Raw genomic sequence first — 26,446 nt, 5'->3', positions numbered from 1 at the left:
CGAGTAGTTTATTCAAATATTCAGCATGACAACGTTTCGACCCCTCATGGGATCTTCATCAGGTCTAGTGAAGGACTGAGTAGGCTAGCCAGTTAAATAACCAGAAAGAGGACACATTAGTGACATGCGCGACAGCTGGGGTGATCAACTTAAAGACACACCCACCAAGATCTGTATAACAGTTAACAGTGTAATACTATACATATTTATAAATATAAGATCTTGAGCAGTAGAAGGGGCTAAAAAGCCTGTAATTCAATAGTCTACCAGAAATAAAACTGGTTAAAGCTATAAAAAGTAGCTAGTAAAGGAACATGTATAAAACAGTGTCACTCAATAAACGCCTAATAAAAAGACCAAAAGAAAAATAAACAAGTATACAAATAGTATTCAAATTAGTAATGGCAATAATGTTGGACTATAACAACAAATAAACATGTACAAAAACACAATAGTACACAATAATAAGAGTAACAAAAGCAAGACAGCAGTGAAGAACAAACCAAAAGGTTAAATAATTCCAAAAAAGTAAATAAATTACAATAAAGTAAATAAATTACAAAAAAGGTTTGACATCGAACTCCTCATTAAGTCCACAGGGGGACATAGTATTGAGTGTGTAAATGTAGTATGCCTCACGTTGGAGGAGGAGACGATTATGATCGCCTCCACGGGGGGGCATATCTACTTTTTCAATTCCCCAGTAACGGAATGAGGTGATACTATGGCCATATTTTTTGAAATGTGCTGCCACTGGATTACGTTCATCGCCACATCTAATGTTGCTCCTGTGTTCGCTAATTCTAGTGCGCAGAGCTCTGTTAGTCTTGCCTATATAGGCAAGCCCACAGGGGCACTTGATAAGATAAACCACAAAGGTTGTAGAGCAAGTAATGGTACCTCGTATAGCCACCTCTTTTCCGTTATGTGGATGTGTAAAATGTTTGCATCTGGTGGTATAACCACACTGTGCACAGTTCGAGCACTTAAAGTTGCCCTGAGGAATGTCAGATAAAAAGTTAGAGTTAGAGCTAGGTTTCGTATAGGAATGGACCAACAGGTCTCTCAGATTAGGAGGGCGTCTGAACACCAATTTGGGAGGTTCCTTGAAAACCTGCTTAAGTCTGGGATCAGATTGGACTATGTACCAATGTTTGAGTAGGATTTTCCTAAACTCAAAGCCCATGGGTGAATACCTAGTGACACACAAAGGTGAATTATTCCTCTGTTGTTGTCGTGTAGTGGGTTTTAGACATTCCTCCTGTGACACAGTCGGTGGAAAATTTACACAATTTCCACCGATATCTCAATTCATGTAACGATCATCTTAAATTTACCCTTGAATTCAGTGACACCAAAATTAGCTTTTTGGATGTCTGGGTGTTAAAACAAGGAGAGACTCTGCAGACAGATCTCTATAGGAAACCCACTGACAGAAACACTTTACTTTGTGGGGACAGTTTTCACCCTAGACACCTTATTAAAAGTCTCCCTATCAGTCAATTTCATAGGGCCAGAAGGGTGTGTAGCTCAGATGAGCACTATAACAGACAAGCCGATGATCTTACAAACAGGTTCCAGGTACGGGGTTATAATCCAGAATGGATTGATATCGCTTCTCAACGGTTTAAAACTGTGTCACAGGAGGAATGTCTAAAACCCACTACACGACAACAACAGAGGAATAATTCACCTTTGTGTGTCACTAGGTATTCACCCATGGGCTTTGAGTTTAGGAAAATCCTACTCAAACATTGGTACATAGTCCAATCTGATCCCAGACTTAAGCAGGTTTTCAAGGAACCTCCCAAATTGGTGTTCAGACGCCCTCCTAATCTGAGAGACCTGTTGGTCCATTCCTATACGAAACCTAGCTCTAACTCTAACTTTTTATCTGACATTCCTCAGGGCAACTTTAAGTGCTCGAACTGTGCACAGTGTGGTTATACCACCAGATGCAAACATTTTACACATCCACATAACGGAAAAGAGGTGGCTATACGAGGTACCATTACTTGCTCTACAACCTTTGTGGTTTATCTTATCAAGTGCCCCTGTGGGCTTGCCTATATAGGCAAGACTAACAGAGCTCTGCGCACTAGAATTAGCGAACACAGGAGCAACATTAGATGTGGCGATGAACGTAATCCAGTGGCAGCACATTTCAAAAAATATGGCCATAGTATCACCTCATTCCGTTACTGGGGAATTGAAAAAGTAGATATGCCCCCCCGTGGAGGCGATCATAATCGTCTCCTCCTCCAACGTGAGGCATACTACATTTACACACTCAATACTATGTCCCCCTGTGGACTTAATGAGGAGTTCGATGTCAAACCTTTTTTGTAATTTATTTACTTTATTGTAATTTATTTACTTTTTTGGAATTATTTAACCTTTTGGTTTGTTCTTCACTGCTGTCTTGCTTTTGTTACTCTTATTATTGTGTACTATTGTGTTTTTGTACATGTTTATTTGTTGTTATAGTCCAACATTATTGCCATTACTAATTTGAATACTATTTGTATACTTGTTTATTTTTCTTTTGGTCTTTTTATTAGGCGTTTATTGAGTGACACTGTTTTATACATGTTCCTTTACTAGCTACTTTTTATAGCTTTAACCAGTTTTATTTCTGGTAGACTATTGAATTACAGGCTTTTTAGCCCCTTCTACTGCTCAAGATCTTATATTTATAAATATGTATAGTATTACACTGTTAACTGTTATACAGATCTTGGTGGGTGTGTCTTTAAGTTGATCACCCCAGCTGTCGCGCATGTCACTAATGTGTCCTCTTTCTGGTTATTTAACTGGCTAGCCTACTCAGTCCTTCACTAGACCTGATGAAGATCCCATGAGGGGTCGAAACGTTGTCATGCTGAATATTTGAATAAACTACTCGTGGGAGCTCCTATTCCAGTGTGCGGACATTCCTCTCCTTCCACGGCGCTAGAAGAGGGCCATGTGAGAAATGAGGGGTGGTCCGGGTGGAGGTTGTGGTTTGGCAGCCAAAGGAGTGTGCACACGTGTGCAAAGTTTGGCATGGATAGGGGCAACGGTGGCGGATGATAATTAATGTTTGCTTGCTTGCTGCTGCCCGATTTATCTTGGCTCTCCTAGGACAAATTATGCGCATTAGGTCACTTTCCTTGACGTGTTAAATTAAATGGCAGGTTAACGTCTGTGGGCTTGGCAACGCATGCTGAGGCAAGGTTGAATCATGCCTGTATTTATAACTTAGAGGGCATGCACATGACATCAGAAAGATGACTGCATCCCTTGTAACTTTGAGAATGTGTGTGTGTGTGTGTGTGCGTGCGTGTGCGCGCGTGCGTGTGTGTGTCTGTGGGCACACATGCCCGTGTGCGCATAAGCACACCGAGTCACCGACAAGAGTGCAAAACATTCATTCCAAGTCGGTGCGGTCGTGTGCGCGCATAAGCATCTTTGTGAAGCACATTGTTGCCATTTACAGTGCAATCTCACTGTTGACAAAGCGTACAGTCAGGGAAATGACTAAGGTCTGAGAGACAGAGGGAGGGAGAGAGAGAGAAACGAGTGAAAATGAATGAGGGAGGGAGGGAGGGAGGGAGAGAGAGAGAGGGAGAGAGAGCGAGAGGGAGAGAGAGCGAGAGTGCAGTGGCGTCAGTTCAGAAAAAGCTAAGGTATGGCAACATGACTGGTGTCTTGCACGCACGCCTTCACGCGCGTGCAAGACACCAGTCATGTTGCCATACCTTAGCAACAGGCATGATACATTTATTTTAAGAAGTACATTCTATTTTTCCCCCGTTTCTACGGTATGTTAGCATGTTAGTAAACGTGCCACAATTAACAATAATGCATTGCACCTGTGCAGCTGACCTGCGGAACCTGGGAATATACCATTCTGTCAAGATGGGGAGAATACAAGTGTAGAGAATATAATTATAATATCTTGTTAAAGTGACCATTTTGTAAAATGTTGCATTTGTAGTTATTTTACTGTAATTTAACAACATAATAACCAGCACAGAAAGACAAAGAGACATTCATGGATTTATATTTAAAAGTAACTTTTATTTCCCCCCCCCTGGACCCAGGGTATGGCAGCTGCATACCCCCTGCCATACCCAATTGACGCCCCTGGGAGGGAGTGAGGGAGAGAGAGAGGGAGGGAGGGAGAGAGAGAGAGAGGGAGTGAGGGAGGGAGAGAGAGAGGGAGGGAGGGAGAGAGAGAGATAGTGCAAGGCAGAGGATAGAGACAGCGAGGCAGTGCAAGCGTGCGTAACAGCGAGAGAGAGAGAGAGAGAGAGAGAGAGAGAGAGAGAAGTGAGAGAGTGCCTCGAGCATCCTCCGGAGTAAAGGATGATGGGAGGAAAAAGAGAGTCGACGCCCTTCTCTGGTTGAATGAGGAACGCAGGCAGACTCTCTCTCCTCCGCAAAACTCACTCTCCATTCATCGCCCGGTCCTGGACGAACGCCTCCAGAGGAGCATCCGTCCCTACTCCCTCCCCAGCGGATCATGACTGTCAGAGCTCAGAGCAGGGGATTATTTTTTTACCTCCGGTGACCTGAGGCACGGAGCGCAGCTGCGTGTCATCCATTCAGAATGACTGCTAAAAGTCTTCTCAACTGACGTCAGCGCCTCAGCAAAATGTGATGAGGTTTCACTAGGATTTGACCTCGTCTCGTGCAGCTGTCGGCAACACGCGTGCAAGGTGTTGAAGGCGATCCGGAGAGCTCTGGAAGGAGATTTTCTTTCATAGTAGTTCTGAACTTCACAAGGTCACGTGATCTGAAACCGCCCGACGCTTCCTCGCGCTTGGCTCTCAGCGCGTCGTGGACTGAACCGAACCCTGGGGAAAGGCCAGAATTGACTGTGGATTGACTTTAGTGCAACCGGTTGAAAGTGTTTTTTTTCTAGGGGCGTAACGATACATTTTAACAACGATATGATACGTATCATGATACATGGTTGATGATACGATATATGGACGATATTGCTTCTTTCATGGCGATTCGATTCAATGATTTAAAATCGATATTGTAACTATTTAGCAAAGAAATGTAATCTGTGTGAAACGTGTCAAAAAACGAATAGTATGGATATAAATACGTAAACACTGATTCTCTAGCATATATTTCATTATATTTCAACACATAATGGACAAACCCGCACCTTGACATGAACATAGACATTACACACATTTATCGATAGACCAAGAGTAGCTATATGGAATGGAAAGGTAATTAGACCTAAATACAAGGCACAAATACAAATCTATTATTTGCATTGCAAAACGATTCGATACCGATTATCTGCATTTTAAAACGATACGACAAAATACAAAGCCAAAACGGTACGATATTTTGCTTTTGCAAACGATATAGTAGATCGTTTGCAAATTAGAATCGATTTTTCGATTCGGTTACTGTATCGTTACACCCCTAGTCTTTTCCTCTGCATGGTGGTGGGGGGGTGGAGGTGCTATGGGCTGCACCCCCAGCGTGCTGCTGTGCCACGGGCTTCGCTCCATCCTCGGGAGGAACTGTGGCTACATCTACAAGGCTGCCGTGGAGCAGGGGCCTCAGCCGGAGGAAGAGGAAACACTTACCCTGAGTCACGGGTTTAAGCCATGGATGCCGACCACCGCACTAGTAAACAAGGTCAATGTTTCACTTTATTGTTGCTATTTGTGTGGTCTCGCGTGGCCAGACTGTTGCCTAACGCGATTTGCAAATGCCCCCGGCATACAGTCTGGGGGACGGAAGTTCTAACGAAGAGTGCGAGATAAACCGGATGATAACATGTCCTACTGGCAGCGTTATGTCTCCTTTCAATATTTTTGGGGGCGTTATTTCGTCTTTCTCTGGTGTTATCGGTGTTACTTCCATGATGTTTTCAAATGTTTTCTTAAACTATACACGCATAACAAGAATATGCAGCTCGAATGACTATGTCTGCGCTAGTGCGCTTCTGTTATGTTTCCAATGGGACTACAGTGAACTCTATGACTACAGTTCAGTGCAGCAGTGACTACTTCCGATACTCACCGTTCGGGAATTGTAGTTCCAGACTCTATATACTGTAGCATTCGGAGATTGTGGAATAGTTGTCTGGCTACGCGAGACTACTGTTTGTGCATCTTGTGTCCCATCCTTTCGCTTATCACTCACAAGTTTCCTACAAGTTTACGTTGTGTGCCGTTTTTGTTTGATTCAGATAATTTCTCACAAGTTTCCTACAAGTTTACGTTGTGTGCCGTTTTTGTTTGATTCAGATAATTTCGTGAACATGTTTGAGACAGGAAGCTGAAGGCTGGGTGAGGATGTGTAATGCAACACAGGTGTCTAGCTGGAAACCAACCTGAGATGTTGCAATTTTGTTGTCATCTATGTGCCGTTGTTTTGCGTGAACAAAAAACAGTAAATTCTTTAGTGTTGATTAACCTTATGATTGTAAAAATGGGCTTTGATTGATTGATTGAAGACTTTATTAGAAGTTTGTATAGGAAAAGGTACGGTTTCATGACAGTACAGTTCACTGGTACAAGGTCAACTAAAATGAGATCCTAGTAAGCTTTTCGGCATCCATTTGCACAGGAAACCTTTATGTATCTCATATAACATTGAATGACAGACGGATAAAACACAGTACTATGCAGTAGATATTGTCAGAAAAAAACAAACATAAAAAGATATACAATATAGTAGATATTTACAAAGAAGGGTCAGGGGGAGGGTAAGGCTGGGCTAGCTTCGTTTTTACCAGTTACGAGTGGCTGCCGCCTGTAAGTGGTTTTTCAGGGCGATTTTAAAGGATGCTAGGGATTTACACTCCTTTAAGGCCTTCGGTAAGGCCACATTTTGGTGGTATAGCAGGAGAACGAGTTTGACCCTTTGTTTGAATTGACTCTGGGTTGAACGTGATCTGTGGCGCTGCCTCTGGTGTTGTAATTGTGGGCATCCTTAACGTTTTTAAAGTATTTCGTCAGGTACATGGGTATCTTAGTGGTGTAGTAGTGTATCTTATACACCAGGCCCATTGCAAGATGCTGTACTCTGCCCAAATGGACAGAATGTTGGGATCTTTGGCCTGAGTCAACATGGGATTAGAATATGAGACTTTATTTTGTAGTGGGCTCTCTGTGTGATGGGTACAATAACAGTAGGAAGGTCACCGGCTGGGACTTCGAATGTGAACTGCTGACTGCTAGCAAAAACTCCCCCAGATGAACATTTCTTTTCTTGTCAGTGTCATCTGTGCAGTTACCCGGGTGACACAGACCGCATGACTTTTGCCTCATCTGTGACTCCTGAAATTCCCCCCGGAGCACTGAAATGGCCACAGCATAGAAATATAACGAGGGGTCAAGAAGAAGTAGTTCAATTTGAGATTTCGTTTTGCAGAGTTGTTCATGCAGTTTAATTGGTTTTGGACTCTTTCTCTCTCTTAACTCCGATCCTCTGCGTCATTCTGTGTTTGACCAATTCCTCCAGTGGTTATAATTAGGTTTTTTATCAGCCGGGCCTGCCACCTCTTCTTTCAGGATGTAAAAATGGGCTGAAGATTAATAATTCACAGACAGAGCGAAGGCCTGTCATGTTAACCCATTTAGGCCTAGAATTATTGAATGCTTTAACCATTGAAAAATAGCAGATATATAAGCTCACAGCGCGGCACCGAGTGCCGCGCTGCGAGCTTGTAGATCTGCTATTTTTGAAAAAAGTCGTGAAAATGTGTGCAAATCTTTGAATATATGTATTTTCAAAGCGAACGTTTGTAACTCAAATTTTGCTTCTGGGGGGGGGGGGGGGGGGTCCCTGGAACTAAATATTTTGAGATGGGGGTCCGTAGCCAAATAAATATCATTTTGGGGGTCCTTCAAATGAAAAGGTTTGAGAACCACTGAACATAGTAGTCTCTCAAGAACAGACTAACTGAGCTCCAGTTAACTGAAAAGGACCTTTTCTTTGACGATGGCTGGCCAGATTGCCGACATAGAAACATAGGGGTTTTCAAAAAATCTTAGAAGGATTCAAAAGACACTTATAGAATGGGGTAAAAATTCTAATTCTCACGATTTAAAAAAAATAGCAGATCTACAAGCTTGCAGTGCCGCGCTGGGAGCTTGTATATCTGCTATTTTTCAATAGTTAAAGCATAACATAATGATACACAATATAGTGTACCCGTTCCGAATGGGTTTTAATCATTTGAATTGCCGCTCCCTTCAAGCAGGATTCTGCTAATACTTCTCTTAATAACCATCCCCAGGAGTTGGATTTGGGAGAAGAGGGCGAGAGGCTTTCTCCCAGTCACACCATTACTGATGCACAACTTCAAACAGGTTCAAAATGTGGCTCCCAAGGAAAAACCCCAAAAGAGAAAGAAGCCTTGGAATTTGCGTTGCAAGCAAACTAATGAGTCTCTCTCTCTTGTATCTGTCTATCTCTTTCTCTCTCTCTCTCCCTCCTTATCCCATCTCCATATCTCCCGCATCTCTCCTCCAATCTTTCTTGCTCTTTGAACACCTACATAAATATCAGTGTTTGGTTATAGCCTCATATCTAAGATGGTTTTGAAATGCTTTGAATGGAACAAGGCTCTGGCTGTTTACATATAACATACTTTAAAGCATATGTCCAAACTGTACCTACGATATCTGGATCTGTGTTGCCTGCTAGTTGAATGCTATTATTTTGAATGTATGCATTGCTATGTCCTCAAGCTACTTGCCTCAGGCGTGCAACGCATAGTGAGCTGCCTGTCCTGTGTTACTGTAAGTAAGATCAATAAAGAGCAGGGAGGGGTTCAAAAAGGCCTGAAATGCTGCTTGATGATTCAAGCAGCACATGCAGTTGTCGAGGTGCCAACTTGCTACTTGTGCACCTACTTGGGCGCCAGCCGAGCGTGCCATGAGGTGCGCTCACCACTGGCATCACCACTGGTGATACCAGTTGACATCACCACTGGCATCACCAGGAATGCTGCTCCCTCATTGGCTATTAAAAATCTCCGCCAGGCGCTAGGAACCCGAGGATTTAATACGCTTTAATTAAAAATATATATTTTATCGCAGCGGAATTAAAATAGGCCGGAACTAATCCTCAGTGATCGGTTTCAACGGATCTTGACATGGAGATGGAAACCGGAAGCAGGATGGTCCATCCTCTATTGCGGCCGTTAGCTTATCGTTTATACAACACGGTTGGACTGATTTTCACACTTTTCTTTTTGTTTTGAAGCTGAGGAAATACCCGCACACGCACAATGCATAGTCCGTGTCCGAGCGCGCACGATGGAAACTCTAGCGCCCGCGTTAAAAGGTAAGAGAAGACAGGCAGTGAAAGATATTTTCGGGTTGCTCGTTTGGTACGGTCAATGAGTTAATGATGACATTGCCAAAAATGCTGGTCCCTGATTGGGCTACAGTTTAACACACACAGACACCTACATATCTACAGTATACTGTACCTACATGCGCAGTACTTGCGCGCTCTGCTGGCGCCAAGTAAAGAGGAGAGTACGCGAGACAAGATTGGGCTTGGGATTCGAACCCGGGTCCACTAGGAGCGCATGGTCTCTGCTAGGGATAGACCGATTATCGAAACGGGTGATTATCGAATTCGATATTCATACAATTTATTAATATCGAAAAATATAGATATCGAAAAAAAAGATATTTGTGCATCTTATACAAACAGCACAAATTGCAAAAAAATGCAAATTTTCAGGATTCAAATTTAAAAATAGCTAAAAAACTATTCAAGATTCCAATTAAAAAATAGCAGATCTACAAGCTCAAAATGTGTCGCACTGTGACACGTTTTGAGCTTGTAGATCGGCTATTTTTGCTATGTTTAACTGTATATGCAATGTGGCCCCCTGGAGTGAGTGTGAAAATATAGTGGCCTCTCCGTCATCAAAGTTGCCCACCCCTGTTCTAGGGTGATGCGGTGACTAGATGTGAGCCTCTAGAACATTTAGGATGGGAAAAATATATAAATGAATTAACTACCATTTAAAATTGGGGGATTTTTTTTTTTTTTTTTTTGAATTACTTAAAATACATATTGGTTCTTAATATCGGTTATCGGCCTCTTTGATCACAACAAATCGAAATCGAACATGAAAATCCCATATTGGTCGACCCCTAGTCTCTGCACACCAACTGTCTGGGTCACCAGGCACCCAGTCAGTTGTTTGTTTTTGAGTCTGTCCTGTTCCGACTCAGAGCCGCGCTTTTAATCTCTAGTATCCCACTGTTTTCCCGCTGGCATTTTAGAGGGGCTTAGGAGGTAATGCCCCCTTTGAGGCTGGTATTAGACGGGGTATGGGGGATTCAGGACCCTCCAAGGAGGCTTTGTAAGGCTGTCGATGTACAACTTGAAACAGGCTTTGAACTCAGCCAACTGCCCCAGTAGGAAAGAACACTACCTCTTCAGTCAACAACCACAGAAAATGAACAAACTGCATGTGCTGTGTTTTCATTTAGTGCAGGGGTTCTCAACCTTTTCAGGCCGCGACCCCCAAAAGAATCATATTTTAACTGATTCTAACTGGGGATTTCTGTTGGCGTTGTGAGCATGTAGATCGTCTATTTTCACAATTTCTGCCTCTAATATTTGATAATTTGGCCAATGTTTTATGAGAAATGATGTATTCTCTTGGTATTTGTTTGTTTTTTCTTGGAGGCTGCCACCTTGTGGTCAAAAGTGTCAGTTAAAAAACACAGATACTAAGTATGTCACAGTATGTCACAGTATCAACTCCTCCCCTAATTACCATTCACCCAACACTGTGGGGTGTGGCTAACTTCAGCTGGGTCACCACCCACCATGACATCCATGCATACTTAATGAACTGGGGGTGTGGCCACATAAAAACCCAATTTTAACTCTTTCTGTATACTTTTTTGGAAAAAATCTTCCTCCTAGTATAATCATAACACCTGATAATCATGTTTTAGAGGGGGAAAAAATCATGGCACCACCTCTTTAAAGAAAAACAGTCCTTTAGAAATGTGCAGATAGCCTCTGATACACTTAAACTTTATGTTGTTTTGTTTACTGTTGAGTGAGAAAACAATGTTGCACATTAAGTTAATCATCATTAATCAAGTTAATTTATCCGTGCGTTTATCCGCACGGATAAAACTGACAATTTCATTTTTTTTAAAGAAAACAATGATTCTCTACAACCTCATGCACACCGGATCCGAATTAGCCGTGCGACGAGTGGCTGCGTTTTTTCTCTCGATCGAACCCAGTTCGATTTGTGCGTCTTGTCTCATGCGGTAAAAAACTCATCAGTCCTTTTATGACTCCTTTTGGGATCCGCAGCGCCGATTCCGCACAGCATTGCACACCAAATCCAATGCGTTTTATTCATGCAGCAAACGAAAAAAATGCAACTGTCCTGTGTGCAAAGGGCTTTACTCTACCTTTTCCTACAGTTTGTCTTAATAAATAAAACATTGGATTATCTGCTCTTTCCCTACGCCATCTCATGTAAATTCAGTCTCATGTGGTGTATGATATCAGACATATATGATGTCAGTCATCTCCAATTTGGGAAAAGTTACATTTGTAATTAAAGTCAATGCAGAAAAAATAATTCACGAATACATTTATATAAAGCAAAATGCTTTATATAAAAGGGATCGATTCCCTATGAAGCCGGTGGATTTGACATATGGCCCGGGGGAGGAGTAGTGCAGCAAAAACAAGTTTATCTTTATAGTACTAATAGTACTACTTTAGTCAGGAACACTCACGTCTTAGTAGAGAAACCATTTATTGCATAAATGGAATACAGTTAATTTTGGCGTTAAAGGGCTCCGCGTTCTGAGATGTTCCCTAAATTTTGTGCAAGCTTTTTGAGCACGCTAAGCAAAACCAGAGAACGCAAAGCAATACCCCCATAGGGATACAATAGCAGAACAATAGCAATACATTGACATGTAATTTAGTCGAATCACAGTATTTGAGCTTGGACATGTAACTTAATCAGACATTCACAAGTATTTGAGCTTAGCCAGACTGATCGTGCAAAGGTGGAGGCTGGGGTGGAGGAGGAGGCAGCTAGCAGCGAATGATTCCAAAGCTTTGGAAGCAAGCCGTATTAAAGGAGCCTTCTCTACTGATTGAGAGCTTTGATTGGAGTATGGCAGTCATGTGACATAATGACCAGCAGATATGAGAATGAGGAATGAGAACAGAGCTGACTGACAGCCAGGGACATGCTGGGCCCCTGATTCAGCCTGGGAAAAAGAGTTGGAGAGGCCCTCATTGCGCGCTATAGAGAGAGATCTCTCTCTATAGCGCAGCTGCTACTCAAAGATTTGCCATTTCAGATCATGACAAGTGACAAGCCAGTGGGCCAATTACATGAGTTATATTTCATCGTTGTCAGGTGGAAACCTTGTATGTCCAAAACCGTTTGTTTTGTATTTATCATTTTAAAAATGATTTAAACTAGTGAAAACAGCCGATCTACAAGCACACAACGCCTCGCACCGCAAGGTGTTGTGTGCTTGTAGATTGGCTGTTTTCACTACTTTTGTGCGACGGCCTTGTATGATGAAGCAGGGCTTTACTTTGCGAAGAAATTGACAAATTTGAAACTTGGAGATACAAGGTTTATGCCCGACAGTGACGATTTACTTTGTTGGCCGCCCAGCCCCCAAAATGGAACGAAGGCCGACATTTTATTTGTAATTTTTTCCTAATGGCCGGCCTGGACCTGCTGACATCTGACTACAGCTGGGCGGAACGACTCCTGTGTCCTGCATACACTAACGCTGACGCTTCGCTTCATATAGCGCAGCAAAATGTATCTAGGAGGGGAAAGAAAGATGGAAAGATGTAGTACAGGGCTGCCCAAAAGGTAAATCGTGATCTACCAGTAGATCACAAAGGCTGTGCAGGTAGACCATATGACATTCCCTTAAAAATATATATAATTAAAATATTTTCCAAATGATAAACAAAAATCACAAAACCCCTCTTTTTGGCATCTCTCAATTGAATTAATTTGACTTGGTTGATTTACATCAAGAAGGGCCTGTCAGCTCCCTTCTAAAGTAGACAATGCTTTGTTTTCAAGAGTCAGTAGCATTACAAAGAACCCAAAATCCTACCACTTCAATAAAGAATGGGATGAAGACTTTTACCACCACTATTCCCATATTCTTTCCCTATTTAAGTGTGTTTATCTTATATGTAAGGCCAGTGCCACTATTCCAAAGCCCCCTAAGGTACATTTTTTTGGATGGGTAGTTCATGTTGAGCTTGTCATTTTAAAAGTAGCTCTCAATTCAAAAAAGTTTGGGCACCACTGATGTAGTACCATAGAACTTTGGAATAAAGTTCTATAGTAGTAGTACTATAGTGTGATTTTCCTTCCCTGCAGGGGCGACCACACTAAACATACATCACATATACAGTATGTCATTCCTCTGCAGTGATCCGTGCAGGTGTCTGTGTCTGCTGTGTGACTGATGCACGGCGCTGAGCCCATGCTCTCAGCACCACTGACACGATGTGACATCACAGTGGTTAAGCTTTAGGGAACTCCCCTATCAGATGTCTCAGTAAGCTGTCCCACATGTTTCCCCCTCCATTTCACCTGCATGTATAGCAGTATGTAGGCTGGCGGCAGTGGTGGGAAAAGTACTCACAACAAAAGTTACTTAAAGTACCAAAAGTACAAAATGTTTAAAAACAGAAAATCTACAAGCTCACAACACGTCGCGATGCGACACGCGTAGATTTGCTATTTTCAAATAGCCACGGTATAAAATAGGGCTAAAGTGGTTTGTGTACGTTTTATAATATTAAAATGTATATCTGCAAAGTAACTAGTGACTAAAGTTTTCAAATAAATGTAGTGTTTTAAAAGTGATGCCAGATATTTTCTACCGTTGGGAGGATTGTAAAAAGGTTGTAAAAAGCCCAATTAACATAATCGCCAGGCATTTCACACTACGCAAGAAAAACTGCGCATCATGAGCGATTTTGGGCTGTTCGTTGTCGAGGTCATACATTCCTCAAATCCCACAACATCATGCACAAACTCATTTTGTCTGTGGAGGCCCTTAGCAGTCAGTATACTCACGCGCAGTAGCGTTTAACTGCACTCCCAGGTTTGACCACTAGGCTAAGGCTGCTTCAACGCTCTACCGTGGTTCTGGGGGCTTGGGCAACACCCTCAAACTCACACCCTCTCTCTCTCTTTCTCTCTCTCTCTCTCTCTCTCAAAGGTGCTTGTAGACAGTGAAGGTCAGCTCCCAAAAATTACATCAACCTGCGCTTATGCAATCCTCCACAGGCCGGAGTGACGCGCTGTGACTGCATGCATGTGTGCGTGCGCGCGCGCGTGCACGTGCATACATGTACGCTCCTCAGGGGAAGGGTGTGGAGGGCTCACTTGGCCTAATGGGTTCAAGCTGTGTTAAAAGCAAGTAGACAGCCTCTTCCTCCTCTCTCTTTTCCCTCTCTCTCTCTCTCTCTCTCTCTCTCTCTCTCTCTCAATCTCTCTTCCTCCCTCACTTGATCTTTAACTTTTACATACTTTAACCCACTTTTGCGTCAACCTCTTGCGGCCGTACGCGCAAATAAACGCCTGAATTCGATCTTTAGCGCAAGGCCTCGTAAATGGAGACCCACATTTCACACCGGCATATACACGCACGCACGCACGCACGCGCAAGCGTATGCGCGCCCGCACACACACCTCCCCAGGGACGTGCAGAGAATGTTAGAGAGGCAGGGGCTGACATTTCTATATAAAAGGGCCTTTTGGTGGAAATATCGAAAATAGCAGACCTCCAAGTTCACAACGCGTCGCAGCTGTGAGCTTGGAGGTCGGCTATTTTCGGTACTTGATACCACACTAAACTAAGCTTATAATCAAGTGAATACTGGAGATCTGGTGTAACGGCATGGATTTCTACACAGAGAGGGCAATTCTTTCAACATAAGATGCCGCATTCAAGTTCAGGAGAGTTTGGACAAGACAATTCTCTTGAATGCTGCCTTCAGGTATGGCAGGGAAAGAGGGGCATTTGAGTTTCTTTCAACATAGTAAAAATCGAACCTTGGTTCGAAGTGAAGCGGTGAATTCTTATTCTATGTGTTCTAGAGCAATGACATCTGTGTTCTAGATCTATACATTCTATCTTTTAGATCTATACTTTCTATGTGCTTTAGTTCTATATTTTCATGAATTCTGAATGAATGAATGAATGATTTTGTCTGGAGGGCCAAATTGTCATGTGAAGTTTGACCAATCCTCAATTCTGCATGCACGGGACATGCATGGGACAGACATGGGACAGACAAAGCCACACCTTGGAAGCGGCTTTCACCACTTCAAAAACTACATTCATGGTCTTGGGGGGGCACTTTTTACAGATAGATCCAAGGGCAGGGGCTCAAGCCCCCTTTGACGTCTATGTGTGCACGTGCCTGCACCTCCCTCCCCTCTGAGCGCTGGTGGAGTTCTGGCCCCGTGCCAGCGCTGGCCCCAGGAAGCGCGATGGCGTGAGAGCGCTCAGGAGATGTGGGTGAATGAAGCGGGGATGACCTCAGCCCCGATGCGAGGGGCTTATTACAACAGCCTGATTATCACACGGTGCCGGGGACCCCTGTCACACTGAGAGGGGGCTCGGGAGGCAGCACGGGAAGGACCCTGTCACACTGAGACGCCTCCGCGGGCAGCACGGGAAGCCATGTGACACAGAAAGACGTTAGCAGAAGAGGAGCACACAGTGCACAATAAAAAAAATCACTGTCACTGTTTAGTGCAGGGATCTTCAACAGGGGGTCTGGGACCCCTAGGGGGTCCTCAGAGTTACTACAGGGGTTCCTCCAAATCCTTGAGTGATAGAAAGTTTTTTTCTCCTTTTTTATATTAGCCGCCCATATTCTGAGCAGATCTACAAGCTCACAGCAGATCTACAAGTTCACAACGCCTCGCGCTGCGAGGCGTTGTGAGCTTGTAGATCGGCTATTTTCGGCAAAGAGCTTTTGTGTAGAGGGGAAAAAGAGCAGACTAAGTACAGAGTGAAAGGTCAACTTTATTAAGTATTGGCGTTTCACTCGTGGAAATTTAATTCATCGTGATATCGTCCTCCGTCATGCGCTGGGATCAATTCACCTTTTATTTGCCGAGCTGCATATCCGGTACCACTTAAACCCTCTATAATTGGTAAAAGGTATACTTCTAATTTGGGTGGGTGACGTGACGTAACGTTTTCGCTGTCCTCGGTGTCAATCATGTATAAATAAAAGATATATTTGTCAAAAACCTTCTGAATATTGTGCAGGACAATAAGCTTTATGTGAACTTACTCAAGATTAAAACATTTCATTCCTCATTTCTTCAGAATTTTCAACCAAACATGGCAAAACTCATATGGTGTGACTGTCCTGACCTTGTTTCTCAAAGTGGGAACTTGAATAAAACTAAGAAAAAGAATTGCTAAAAATCATTTGAAAATGAATTTAGGCTAAAAAAAAAGTCTATTTTGAGCCTATATCTTTTCAAAGTCAAAGCATAATGTTTTCAGTCATTTCTGATCAAAAACATTTTGTCCCCCAAACCAAAATCATTTGGTGTGACACTAGTTTATCTATCTAGGTCGTCCTCAGACGAGCCCTCCATCGTTGTTTCCAGTCATCTCGGTTCTCCATACATCTGGCCAGCTCATTGGTGTTCTGTGTCCCTACGTCTTCCTTGAGTACGTCCACGTATGTTTTTGTGGGACGTCCTTGCGACCGGTGCCCATGTGTTGGCTCCCACAGTACCAATTTGCTGGCTGGAAGCTCCTGGTGTCTTTGGCAGTGTCCTGCTAGTCTCATTCTTCTGGTGGCAATTTTCTCGCTTACCTTTGGTATTCCCTCATACAGGCTCCTGTTGGTAACATGTGCACTCCTGTTGATGTTGAGTACTGCACGCAACATTCTAGTGTAGCACCCGTCTAGAGACTTCTGCAGGGTTGGCTTCAGGGTCCAGCATTCACTGCCATAGAGGAGAACAGACTCCACCGTTGCAAAGAAGAAGCTAAGTTTGATTTGGCGGGGGAGGTTAGAGTTCCATACACTGTTCATGCCGTTCAGGGCCCTCCACGCGAGTGCCTTCCTTACTTTAAGGTCTTTCTCAGTTGAGTCGACCCATGCGCCCAGGTACTTGAAGTCCTTGACTTCCTTCAACACAGCTCCTTCTGTTGTTGTCAGAGGTGAGTGATCAGGTAGGTTATAGGTGATAACCTCAGTTTTCTTAGCATTTAGCCTGAGACCAACTTTGGCACACTCTATCTCCACCCTGTTCAGGAGTTCTTGTGCTTGTTCCATGCTGTCGGAGAGCAGGCTGATGTCGTCCGCATAGTCCAGGTCTGTCAGAACTACTGCGGGATGCCGCCTTGACCTCCTTGGTGTTAGCGTGAAGCCAAGCTCTTGTTCTCGTCCCCCTATGGCTTTCCTGAGCGCGTAGTCTAGAACTATGATGAAGAGGTAGGGGGCTAGGGTGTCTCCTTGCATTACACCAGCTCGGATGTCAAACACCTCACTGCTGCCATCCGGGGTCACCACTTTGGCCCTTGTTTTTGCGTACATGGTCTCGATAGCCCGGAGAAGTTTGGACAAATTAAACAGGCAATTATTTGGACACCTATTGGCTAGAGAGGTCCTTCTTCTGTAAGGCTATTCAGCACTCCCAGCACAACTGCAAGACAGGTGTCTGAGGTGAGTTATGATTTTAACATTTTCATGAAATGCCATCTTGTTGAAACTTTGACAAACTCACCATTCTGGATGTCTTTTGGTGTGACACCTTTTCATCATAAAAAGCTTAAGTTATTTGAAGTTTTGGTCATATTTCCATGTAGATCTAGGTTGCTTTGTTATAGCTAGCATGCTGTTAGCATGCTAATGTGTACATAGTAGCCTCAAGGTAAACCTAAATGGAGAAAACAGTAATATGGTGTGACACTTAATCATATGGTGTGACATGTCTGCTGTCACGCCATATGACTTGATTGTCACACCATATGATTTATACTGTATTTAACTACAGATATAACAATAAATAACAAAGTTCCATGTTTCTTTTGTACATTTAAACATTTGTTTTAAACATTTTTACATAAAATGAAATTTAGATTCATTCAGTGATACTTCAAATTCATCAGAAAGAGCAGAAACCCCTTCACAGAAACCTTAACATATTGTTTCAATCTAAACAATATTTTCTCTTTGTCTTAAACTATACATTCCATTTTCTTTTGTCAGCTGGAAAATGACAAGTGCTGAGAGAACGAGAAAGTACAGGGAGAAACTAAACAATGACCCAGCAAGGAGAGAGGAGCCAAAGGGGCGAGACTGCATTTTCTACGAAGAGCAGGAGGTTGTCTGTGGCATAGCAGAACCGCAACAAGGCAGCCGGTTTGCTACCCTCACCAAATACGACTGGCTGATGTACAATACAGTCTAAATGTATAATCTAATCTGATCTAATACTTTTGTACTTTCACTCACTGGACTGGACAGTGGACAGTGTTAAGGTAGGACCCGAGACAAAACTAGCGAAAATAGCTGATCTACAAGCTCTCAACACGTTGTGCTGCGAGAGCTTGTAGATCAGCTATTTTCGGAGTTGCGCAACCCAGCACTCTTTAGCTAGTGGAGATGTGGTGTAATGTCATGATTCCTAATTACATTTGTTCAACACAAAATGCTGTGTTCAAGTTCAGGAGACTTCGGAAAAAAGCTATTTACCTGAATGCTGAGTTCTGTTTCCACTAATTGGTGTTAATAAAATGTTGCCTTGGCTCCAAGTGTGGCTATGCGCCTTATTGTCTCTTTAGGATCCTTCTGCCGTGGGCCGGCAGAAGACTTAGGTGTGCGTAGCATTCCTGTGCACATCCTCATCATCCATCTACTACTACAATTCTTTCTTATCCCATGTTAAAGCCCTACAATAATATCCTGTTCAGAAATATTAAGGCTATGTTATCCTGGGTAATTGTTTAATCAATCAGTAAAGTTCAGTACTCACTAATAGGTAGGTTAAAACACAGTTTGCTTTGACACATGAAGATATGATCATACGGTGTGACACTAAATCATTTGGTGTGACATTCCAAATAGTGAAAAATCATACCTTTATTAATGATTAAACCAAAAAAATGTTTATGGATTACATAGAGAATATTATCAGGAAGAGTCACAAATATTTGTGTAATTTTAGAGATAGTTTTGACAGAATACATTTAAAATATGTTGTAAGATCATGAACATGGGCCTCACACAGAGTGTCGATTATGAAAAAAATATACAGATATAATTAATTTTCAAAAAACTATAGTGGATCACTGGTTAGTTATGATAAAGGACTTTGATAAAGTGAGTAACTTAAGAAAGATGTACTCCATTTTCATTTTATGAACAATTATTTTCATGTCACACCATATGACGATTTTAGGCACAAGTACAACAAACTGCTGAATAAAGTCTGATTCCAATAAAATATCTAAAAACAAAATGTATTTCCATAAGGTTGAGAGTGAGTAGAACAAAAGTAAATAACTTTTATGCCTGCAATTTAAAGTTTTTTTAAAAACACATTTTTGGGGGCGTCACGTCACTGACCCATATACATACTTGATAAAATCACTGTCAGTTTAGTGCATAAACTCCATTTGGTTCCATTTGTACACAAATTACACTTTTCATAACATTTTGCAGATGAACCCCTTTCATAGATGGCTTCATAGAATTGTTGACAGTTTGTATTACCGGTATGTATATTTTCCACAGTTGGTGCACTTACAACAGAAAATAAGACAAAATACAGTATCCTCACAACCTAATTAAAATGCTGTAGTGTGTATGTCTCTCCGTGTGTGCATCTGCAACTCCACGTTCAGCAGTTGTTCAATTGTCTAAAAAACATAATACAAAAATCAATAACGCATATGCCTTGCTGACCATCAACTTTTCCACCTTCAGATGCGTCTCTACTTTTCATAAACACAGAATGTTTAGATTCTTTTCCCAAATGTTGGCCTGTAGGCGGCGCAGGGCCTGACTGGGCCACCACACAGTAAGGGCCTGACTGGGCCACCACACAGTAGGCGGTGCAGGGCCGGACTGGGCCACCACACACACACACACACACACACACACACACACACACACACACACACACACACACACACACACACACACATCTCTAGAGAACACATAGAATGTAAAAAATATAGAACACAGAATCAAAAACATAGATCTAGAACACATAGAATATGTACAGTACAGTACAGTACAGTACAGTACAGTACAGTAGAGTACAGTACAGTAGAGTACAGTAGAGTACAGTACAGTACAGTTACGTACGGTAGAGTACAGTACAGTAAGGTACAGTAGTGTACAGTAAAGTACAGTACAGTAAGATACAGTATAGTACAGTAATGTACAGTACAGTACAGTAAGGTACAGTACAGTAGAGTACTGTACAGTAGAGTACAGTAAAGTACAGTACAGTACAGTAACGTACAGTACATTAAGGTACAGTAGAGTACATTAAGGTACAGTAGAGTACAGCAAGGTACAGTAGAGTACAGTTAAGTACAGTACAGTACAGTAAGGTACAGTACAGTAAGGTACAGTAAAGTACAGTACAGTAAGGTACAGCAGAGTACAGTAAGGTACAGTAGAGTACAGTAAGGTACAGTACAGTAAGGTACAGTAGAGTACAGTAAAGTAAAGTACAGTAAAGTAGATATAAATATTAATTTAAACAATAGCAGCTTTTTCTCTGTTTTAATGAAATGACAACAATTACATAACAAAGTCTCCCCTTTTTTTTCTTTTTCAGTTTCTTTTTTTGTGATGTTTTTGTTTATAGTTTTTGTGTGTTTTTTTTTCTATGTGGTGGTGGGGGAAAAAAAAAGAATATATATATATATATATATATATATATATATATATATATATATATATAACAATGTGTCAAAATGTCCTTGAAAAAAAAGGACATAACATGTTGGAAGTTCTGAAGAATGTCTTGATGAAGTGATGTGCATGTTTTGACACAATAAAGTATAAAAAAAGTACAGTAAAGTACAGTAAGGTACAGTAGAGTACAATAAAGTACAGTAGAATACAGTAAAGTACAGTACAGTACAGTGAGGTACAGTAAAGTAAGATACAGTAGAGTACAGTAAAGTACAGTACAGTAAGGTACAGTACAATAAGGTACAGTAAGGTGCAGTAGAGTACAGTAAAGTACAGTACAGTACGGTACAGTAAAGTATAGCACAGTAAGTTACAGTACAGTAAGGTAAAGTAGTGTACAGTAAAGTACAGTACATTAAGGTACGGTACAGTATTGTAAGGTACAGTACAGTAAGTTACTGTAAAGTACAGTAAGGTACTGTACAATAATGTACAGTAAGGTACAATAAGGTACAGTACAGTAGTACAGTGCAGTAATTACAGTACACACACAGGGTATATCTGCTCAGATTCACCGCTCCACTTCGAACTGGCTGGACTGGGCCCCCACACAGTAGGTGGTGCAGAGCCAGACTGGCCGTGCAGGGCCGGACTGGGGCACCACACAGTAGGCGTTGCAGGGCCGGACTGGGCCCCCACACAGTAGGCAGTGCAGGGCCGGACTGGGCCCCCACACAGTAGGCGTTGCACGGCTGGACTGGGCCAGACTGGGGCACCACACAGTAGGCGGTGTAGGGACGGGCTGGGCCCCCACACAGTAGGCGGTGCAGGGCCGCACTGGGCCCCCATGCAGTAGGCGTTGCAGAGGGCACTGCTGCAACGTAGCTGTGAGTGCCTGCAAAGCAGGCGCGATCTCTAGATGTGAGCGGCCCGAAGGGCCGCAAACTTCTAGTTATTATAACTATTTTGGAATCCACTGCAGTTGATCAGATTAATTGATTCATTCATTTTTGCCCATGTTGATGAGAGATACAGAAGAAGTCTTCGTTTCGTCCATAATGATGATGACGATGATGTTTTTTCTTTACTTCATGAAAATGATACCTAACATTCAAAACTCAGCCCATGCTGTGCAGTGTTCCTCATTTCTTGCAACCCAAGAACCTTTTTACCCCACTGTGATAGTTTCAGGTTAACCACATGATAAAACTAAATCGGCTATTTTCGGCTAAGAGATTTGTGATTGAGGGGGAAAAGGAGGTGACCAAGTATACCGCCCTGGAGGACCCCAGTCAACAAAGTACGGTATAGGCTATAGGGCCTATATAGCCTATACTTTTTAGGGTTTAAAGGGATACAAGAACGCTCGCCCCGGGTCAAACCCGGCAATCCTCGGAACGGTCGCCACCAGGCAGGTATTCCTAAACGTATACCTCAGTAAAACTATGACTAAACCTAACCTTATTCCTAAACTTAACCTCAGTAAAACTATGCCTGAACCTAACTTTATTCCTAAACGTAACCTCAGTAAAACTATGCCTAAACCTAAACTTATTCCTAAACTTAACCTCAATAAAACTATGCCTGAACCTAACCTTGTTCCTAAACGTAACCTCAGTAAAACAAATGCAAGAATACAAGAACCGCTGGGTTCTTGAAAGAAATGGGGGGCGAGTGTGTTTTGGGGGTGAGCCTTCTGGTTATACCGTTTAAAGTGGTTAAACGGTAAACACTGCCATGTTCCAAGCTCGGACCTTGAATTAACACATTGCCTTCATTAGGATTCAAACTGTAGTACCTGCATTGTAATTGACCTCAGTTGCCTGATATAGTGATGGGCTGTTCCTCATTTATGTTCTCTTCCTCATATTAGTTCTGGCAAAATACAAACAGTAGTGTAATGTAACAACAACAACAACAGAAAAGCTGCATCACCACCAGTTACTAAAGCCAGGCATCAAATATTCATTTTGAAAAGGCTGCGTGAAAGCTATTTGGCAGCTGGAGGCAAATGACTCCATGTTATTAGGGCTACAACAAATGCTATCAACAGATTGACGTGAAAAAGTTTTTCATATAATTGCCCAAATGGATTAGTCCAAGGGTCTTCAACAGGGGGTCCGGGACCGCTAGGGGGTCCTCAGAGTTACTACAGGGGGTCCTCCAAATTTGTGAGTGATAGAAACCCTTTTCTCCTCTTTTATATTAACCACTTGAACCCATAATCTGAGAACTTTCGCCAAAAATAGCTGATCTACAAGCTCTTGCTTGTTACAGTAATACATACATGCATGATATATGTATTTGTAGAATAGATGATAGATGATGACTTAACTTGACTGTGTCATCACACACACGTACCGGTATATGTCTAATACTGTTCACATCTGGTCTGATCCCATTTGGATTATTGTTATTTTTTTGTGTACTTGTATACCTTTAATACTACTACATTCTCCCTCATCTGACAGATATGTTTCTTGCTTTTTTTTTCCATTTATGAGCAATGCAAGTCAAGTTCCTTGTATGTGAACATACATTTACAGATTCTGGGTCTGAGTTTCTGAACTGAAACAACACAAAGACTTGATGACAGTCTACAGACTGCAGGCTGGGTTGGTTCATCTTATCCCTGGGTAACAAGTGAAGTGTGCTTATTTAGTGCTTGCCTTGTGTGGCAGGAGGCCAAAGCTTTTGCTGAAGTGTCCCCTCTGTATTTGGTATAAGCTGTTATCTCTGTGCAGAGGGGAGAAGGATAAGGTGCCAGTGAAGTGGATGTGTCGGAGTAGTAGGACGAATAATTTGTTTGCTAGCTGTATCAGTAGTACAGGGGTATCGCACTGTACTGCAATAGTCAAAGAACTAAAAGTGAGATTAGCATTAACCAACCAGTAATACTCTCTAATCGGGAGATAAGCGACCGTCAGCATACACAAACTTTAGAAGGCAATTGTAGGCAATCAGGAGGGAATATGGGAAATGGGACAGATCCATGTTGATGACATGACTTTAGAGATACTGTGTAACGCTTTGCGTGATTTTAGGGCAAAATCTGTAGGAGCAGTGTCAAGAATCGGCCTCATGGTGACGCTAGAAGAGGGGCATATGAGAAAAGGTTTGGCAGCCAAGGAGTGTGTGTGCAAAGTTTGGCATGGATAGGGGCAACGGTGGCGGAGATATGAGTAGGGGAAAAGTGTGACGTGTTGGACAAACTGACTGACAGACTGACAGCCGGTGGAGCTTTTCATAATAACTTGCGACCTGACGGTCGCAAACACATGAACAGTAGTGTCCCAATTCTGTGTATGTTATAATTGGTGAACATTTGGCCGAAATAGCAGATCTACAAGCTCCCAACGCGTCTCAATGCGCTTTGTTGTCAACTCATAGATCGTCTATTTTTGGCAAATACATTTGGTGTGTTGGCTGTTGGGATAGATCAGAATTGCATCACAATACCATTAGTGTTACCGAAATGAACGTCCCTTCTCTTCTTCTTTTAGGTCAATCCTGGTATTTGTCTGTTTATTCTGAAATTCGGAGAAAGGGATTTGCTTGTAAAATGTCTTCCTCTTGGGAAAAGCACAGTTCAGAGTTCTAAGGGACTCTGGACAGTTAGTCTAGTTCTGTTTACAGACTATGATAATCAGACTCATGTTAACCACTTGAACCCTATAGCGTCGCTATTCTAGGCATGTCATTGTTGTAGGCGAACATTCTGCGAAAATAGAAGATCTACAAGCTCACAACACAACACTTGAACAAACTGTGAGATTGTTGATCGATTCATGGTGAAGAGATGGTGTATAAATAATAATAATTATTACTAGTAAGATGCCTCAGGGCAACAAGCGACCTCGCCCCCAAAGGGCAGTGATTTGGACATCATAGATGTGGACACCATGATTCTCCATATATGGGCATAAAAGGGATTTGTCCCCCATGGCATCACAGGGATCTCTCTAACAGGGCCATCATATTGATGACATCAGGGAACTCCATATGGGCATAAAAGGGATTCTGTTAGTGTGACATCACAGTGGCGCCAGAGCGTGATGTCAGAGCGGCAAACCCATAGACCGTAAAAATGTGTACACGTCTACACGGACGTTTCTCATAGTAAACTGTGACCTTCAGTCGCAATAAAGACTAACGTTACTCTGCCCGGAGTTCCTTAACAGTCTGATCTATGCTTTATCCCAAGAGGAAAAACGCAAGGAAATCCACTCAGAGACTTTGCTTTGATGCAGAATAAACAGACAAAATGCCAGCATCGACCCAAAAGAGCCATTGAAGGGGATGTTGATTTCGGAAGAGCTAATGGTGTTGTGATGCAGTTGGGGATCCGGTTTCCACTGGGGAAGGGAGAGGTGGTGATAATGTAGTGTTTGTAGTGCTGTTTTCTGTTTCTGTCCTTGCTCAGTGCATACTGCACAGCGCTTTTATTCTCACAATAGTTTGAATGAGTCTCTTTGATGAGAGTACAGTTTATACAAGAGATGCAAATTACAGGCACTCCGAGGCACATCAGAGGACACTGACGCACAAAGACACGTGCTCACACTCCCGCACACACACACACACACACACACACACACACACACACACACACACACACACACACACACACAAACACACACAGGCGCACACACAGGCGCACACTCATGCATGAACACACTGTATATACTGTACTGTATTTTCACTAATAGTTATGGAATTGTAGCCGCAATGCAGGGACGGAGACCTTTGAAGTCATCCTGACCTATGGCGTGTTATCTAGACTTTATGACATCACACTGCACACAACCCCAACCACTGCTATGCCTCTGTTTACATCTCCTCTCCTCTCCTCTCCTCTCCTCTCCTCTCCTCTCCTCTCCTCTCCTCTCCTCTCCTCTCCTCTCCTCTCCTCTCTTCTTTAATCATACATACAAAATGTGTCATTGTATGACTAGTAAGACGCCTCAGGGCGACAAGCGACGGCTGCGCTACAGTGATGTGGACATCAGGGTCGTGGACATCAGGGATCTCCATATATGGGCATAAAAGGGATTTGTTGCCCTGGCATCACAGGGATCTCTCACCGACATGGCATCATTAATATTGATGACATCAGGGAACTCCATATATGGGCACGAAAGGGATTCTGTTAGTGTGACATCACAGCGCAGCCAGAGCGTGATGTCAGAGCGGCAAATCCATTCCGGTAGAGTGGCTCTCCAGACATCACAGTGACATCAGAGTATGATGTCAGAACGGCAAACCCATGTAGACCCTAAAAATGCGTACACATCTACACGTGGACAAGCTGTGACATGTCTCATAGTAAACGGCGACCTTCGGTCGCGATAACTATGATGATTGTTGTTGTTAAACGAGAAACGCCTCGATCACGAGGAAAAGTGTTATTTCTGACAGTAACGCCTTGTTCACGCTAACTCTTACATGTCATGGTTTCGGGACGCGCACATAGGGCTGTCACAATTATTACATAATAATC

The 26,446-nt window shown here is 42.6% G+C and overlaps 1 protein-coding gene across 2 annotated transcripts in view; it reads left to right on the top strand.

The window, feature by feature from the left end:
• Nucleotides 1-5,475: 5,475 nt before the first annotated feature.
• The window catches only part of LOC308280488 (dedicator of cytokinesis protein 9-like), a gene marked incomplete at its 5' end in the record, with an annotated part of 186,717 nt that continues 165,746 nt past the window's right edge, over nt 5,476-26,446 (top strand). For both annotated transcript variants that reach the window (XM_080720770.1, XM_080720769.1), the window contains one exon: nt 5,476-5,643. In XM_080720770.1, the coding sequence (XP_080576896.1) occupies nt 5,476-5,643 (168 nt within the window). The remainder of the gene's footprint in view (nt 5,644-26,446) is intronic.

This window comes from Nannobrachium achirus, assembly GCF_963921795.1.
Source record: "Nannobrachium achirus genome assembly, chromosome: 24".
Lineage (NCBI taxonomy): Eukaryota > Metazoa > Chordata > Actinopteri > Myctophiformes > Myctophidae > Nannobrachium > Nannobrachium achirus.
The sequence above is the reverse complement of the archived record's forward strand: the minus strand, read 5'-3'. Positions and strand labels throughout refer to the sequence as shown.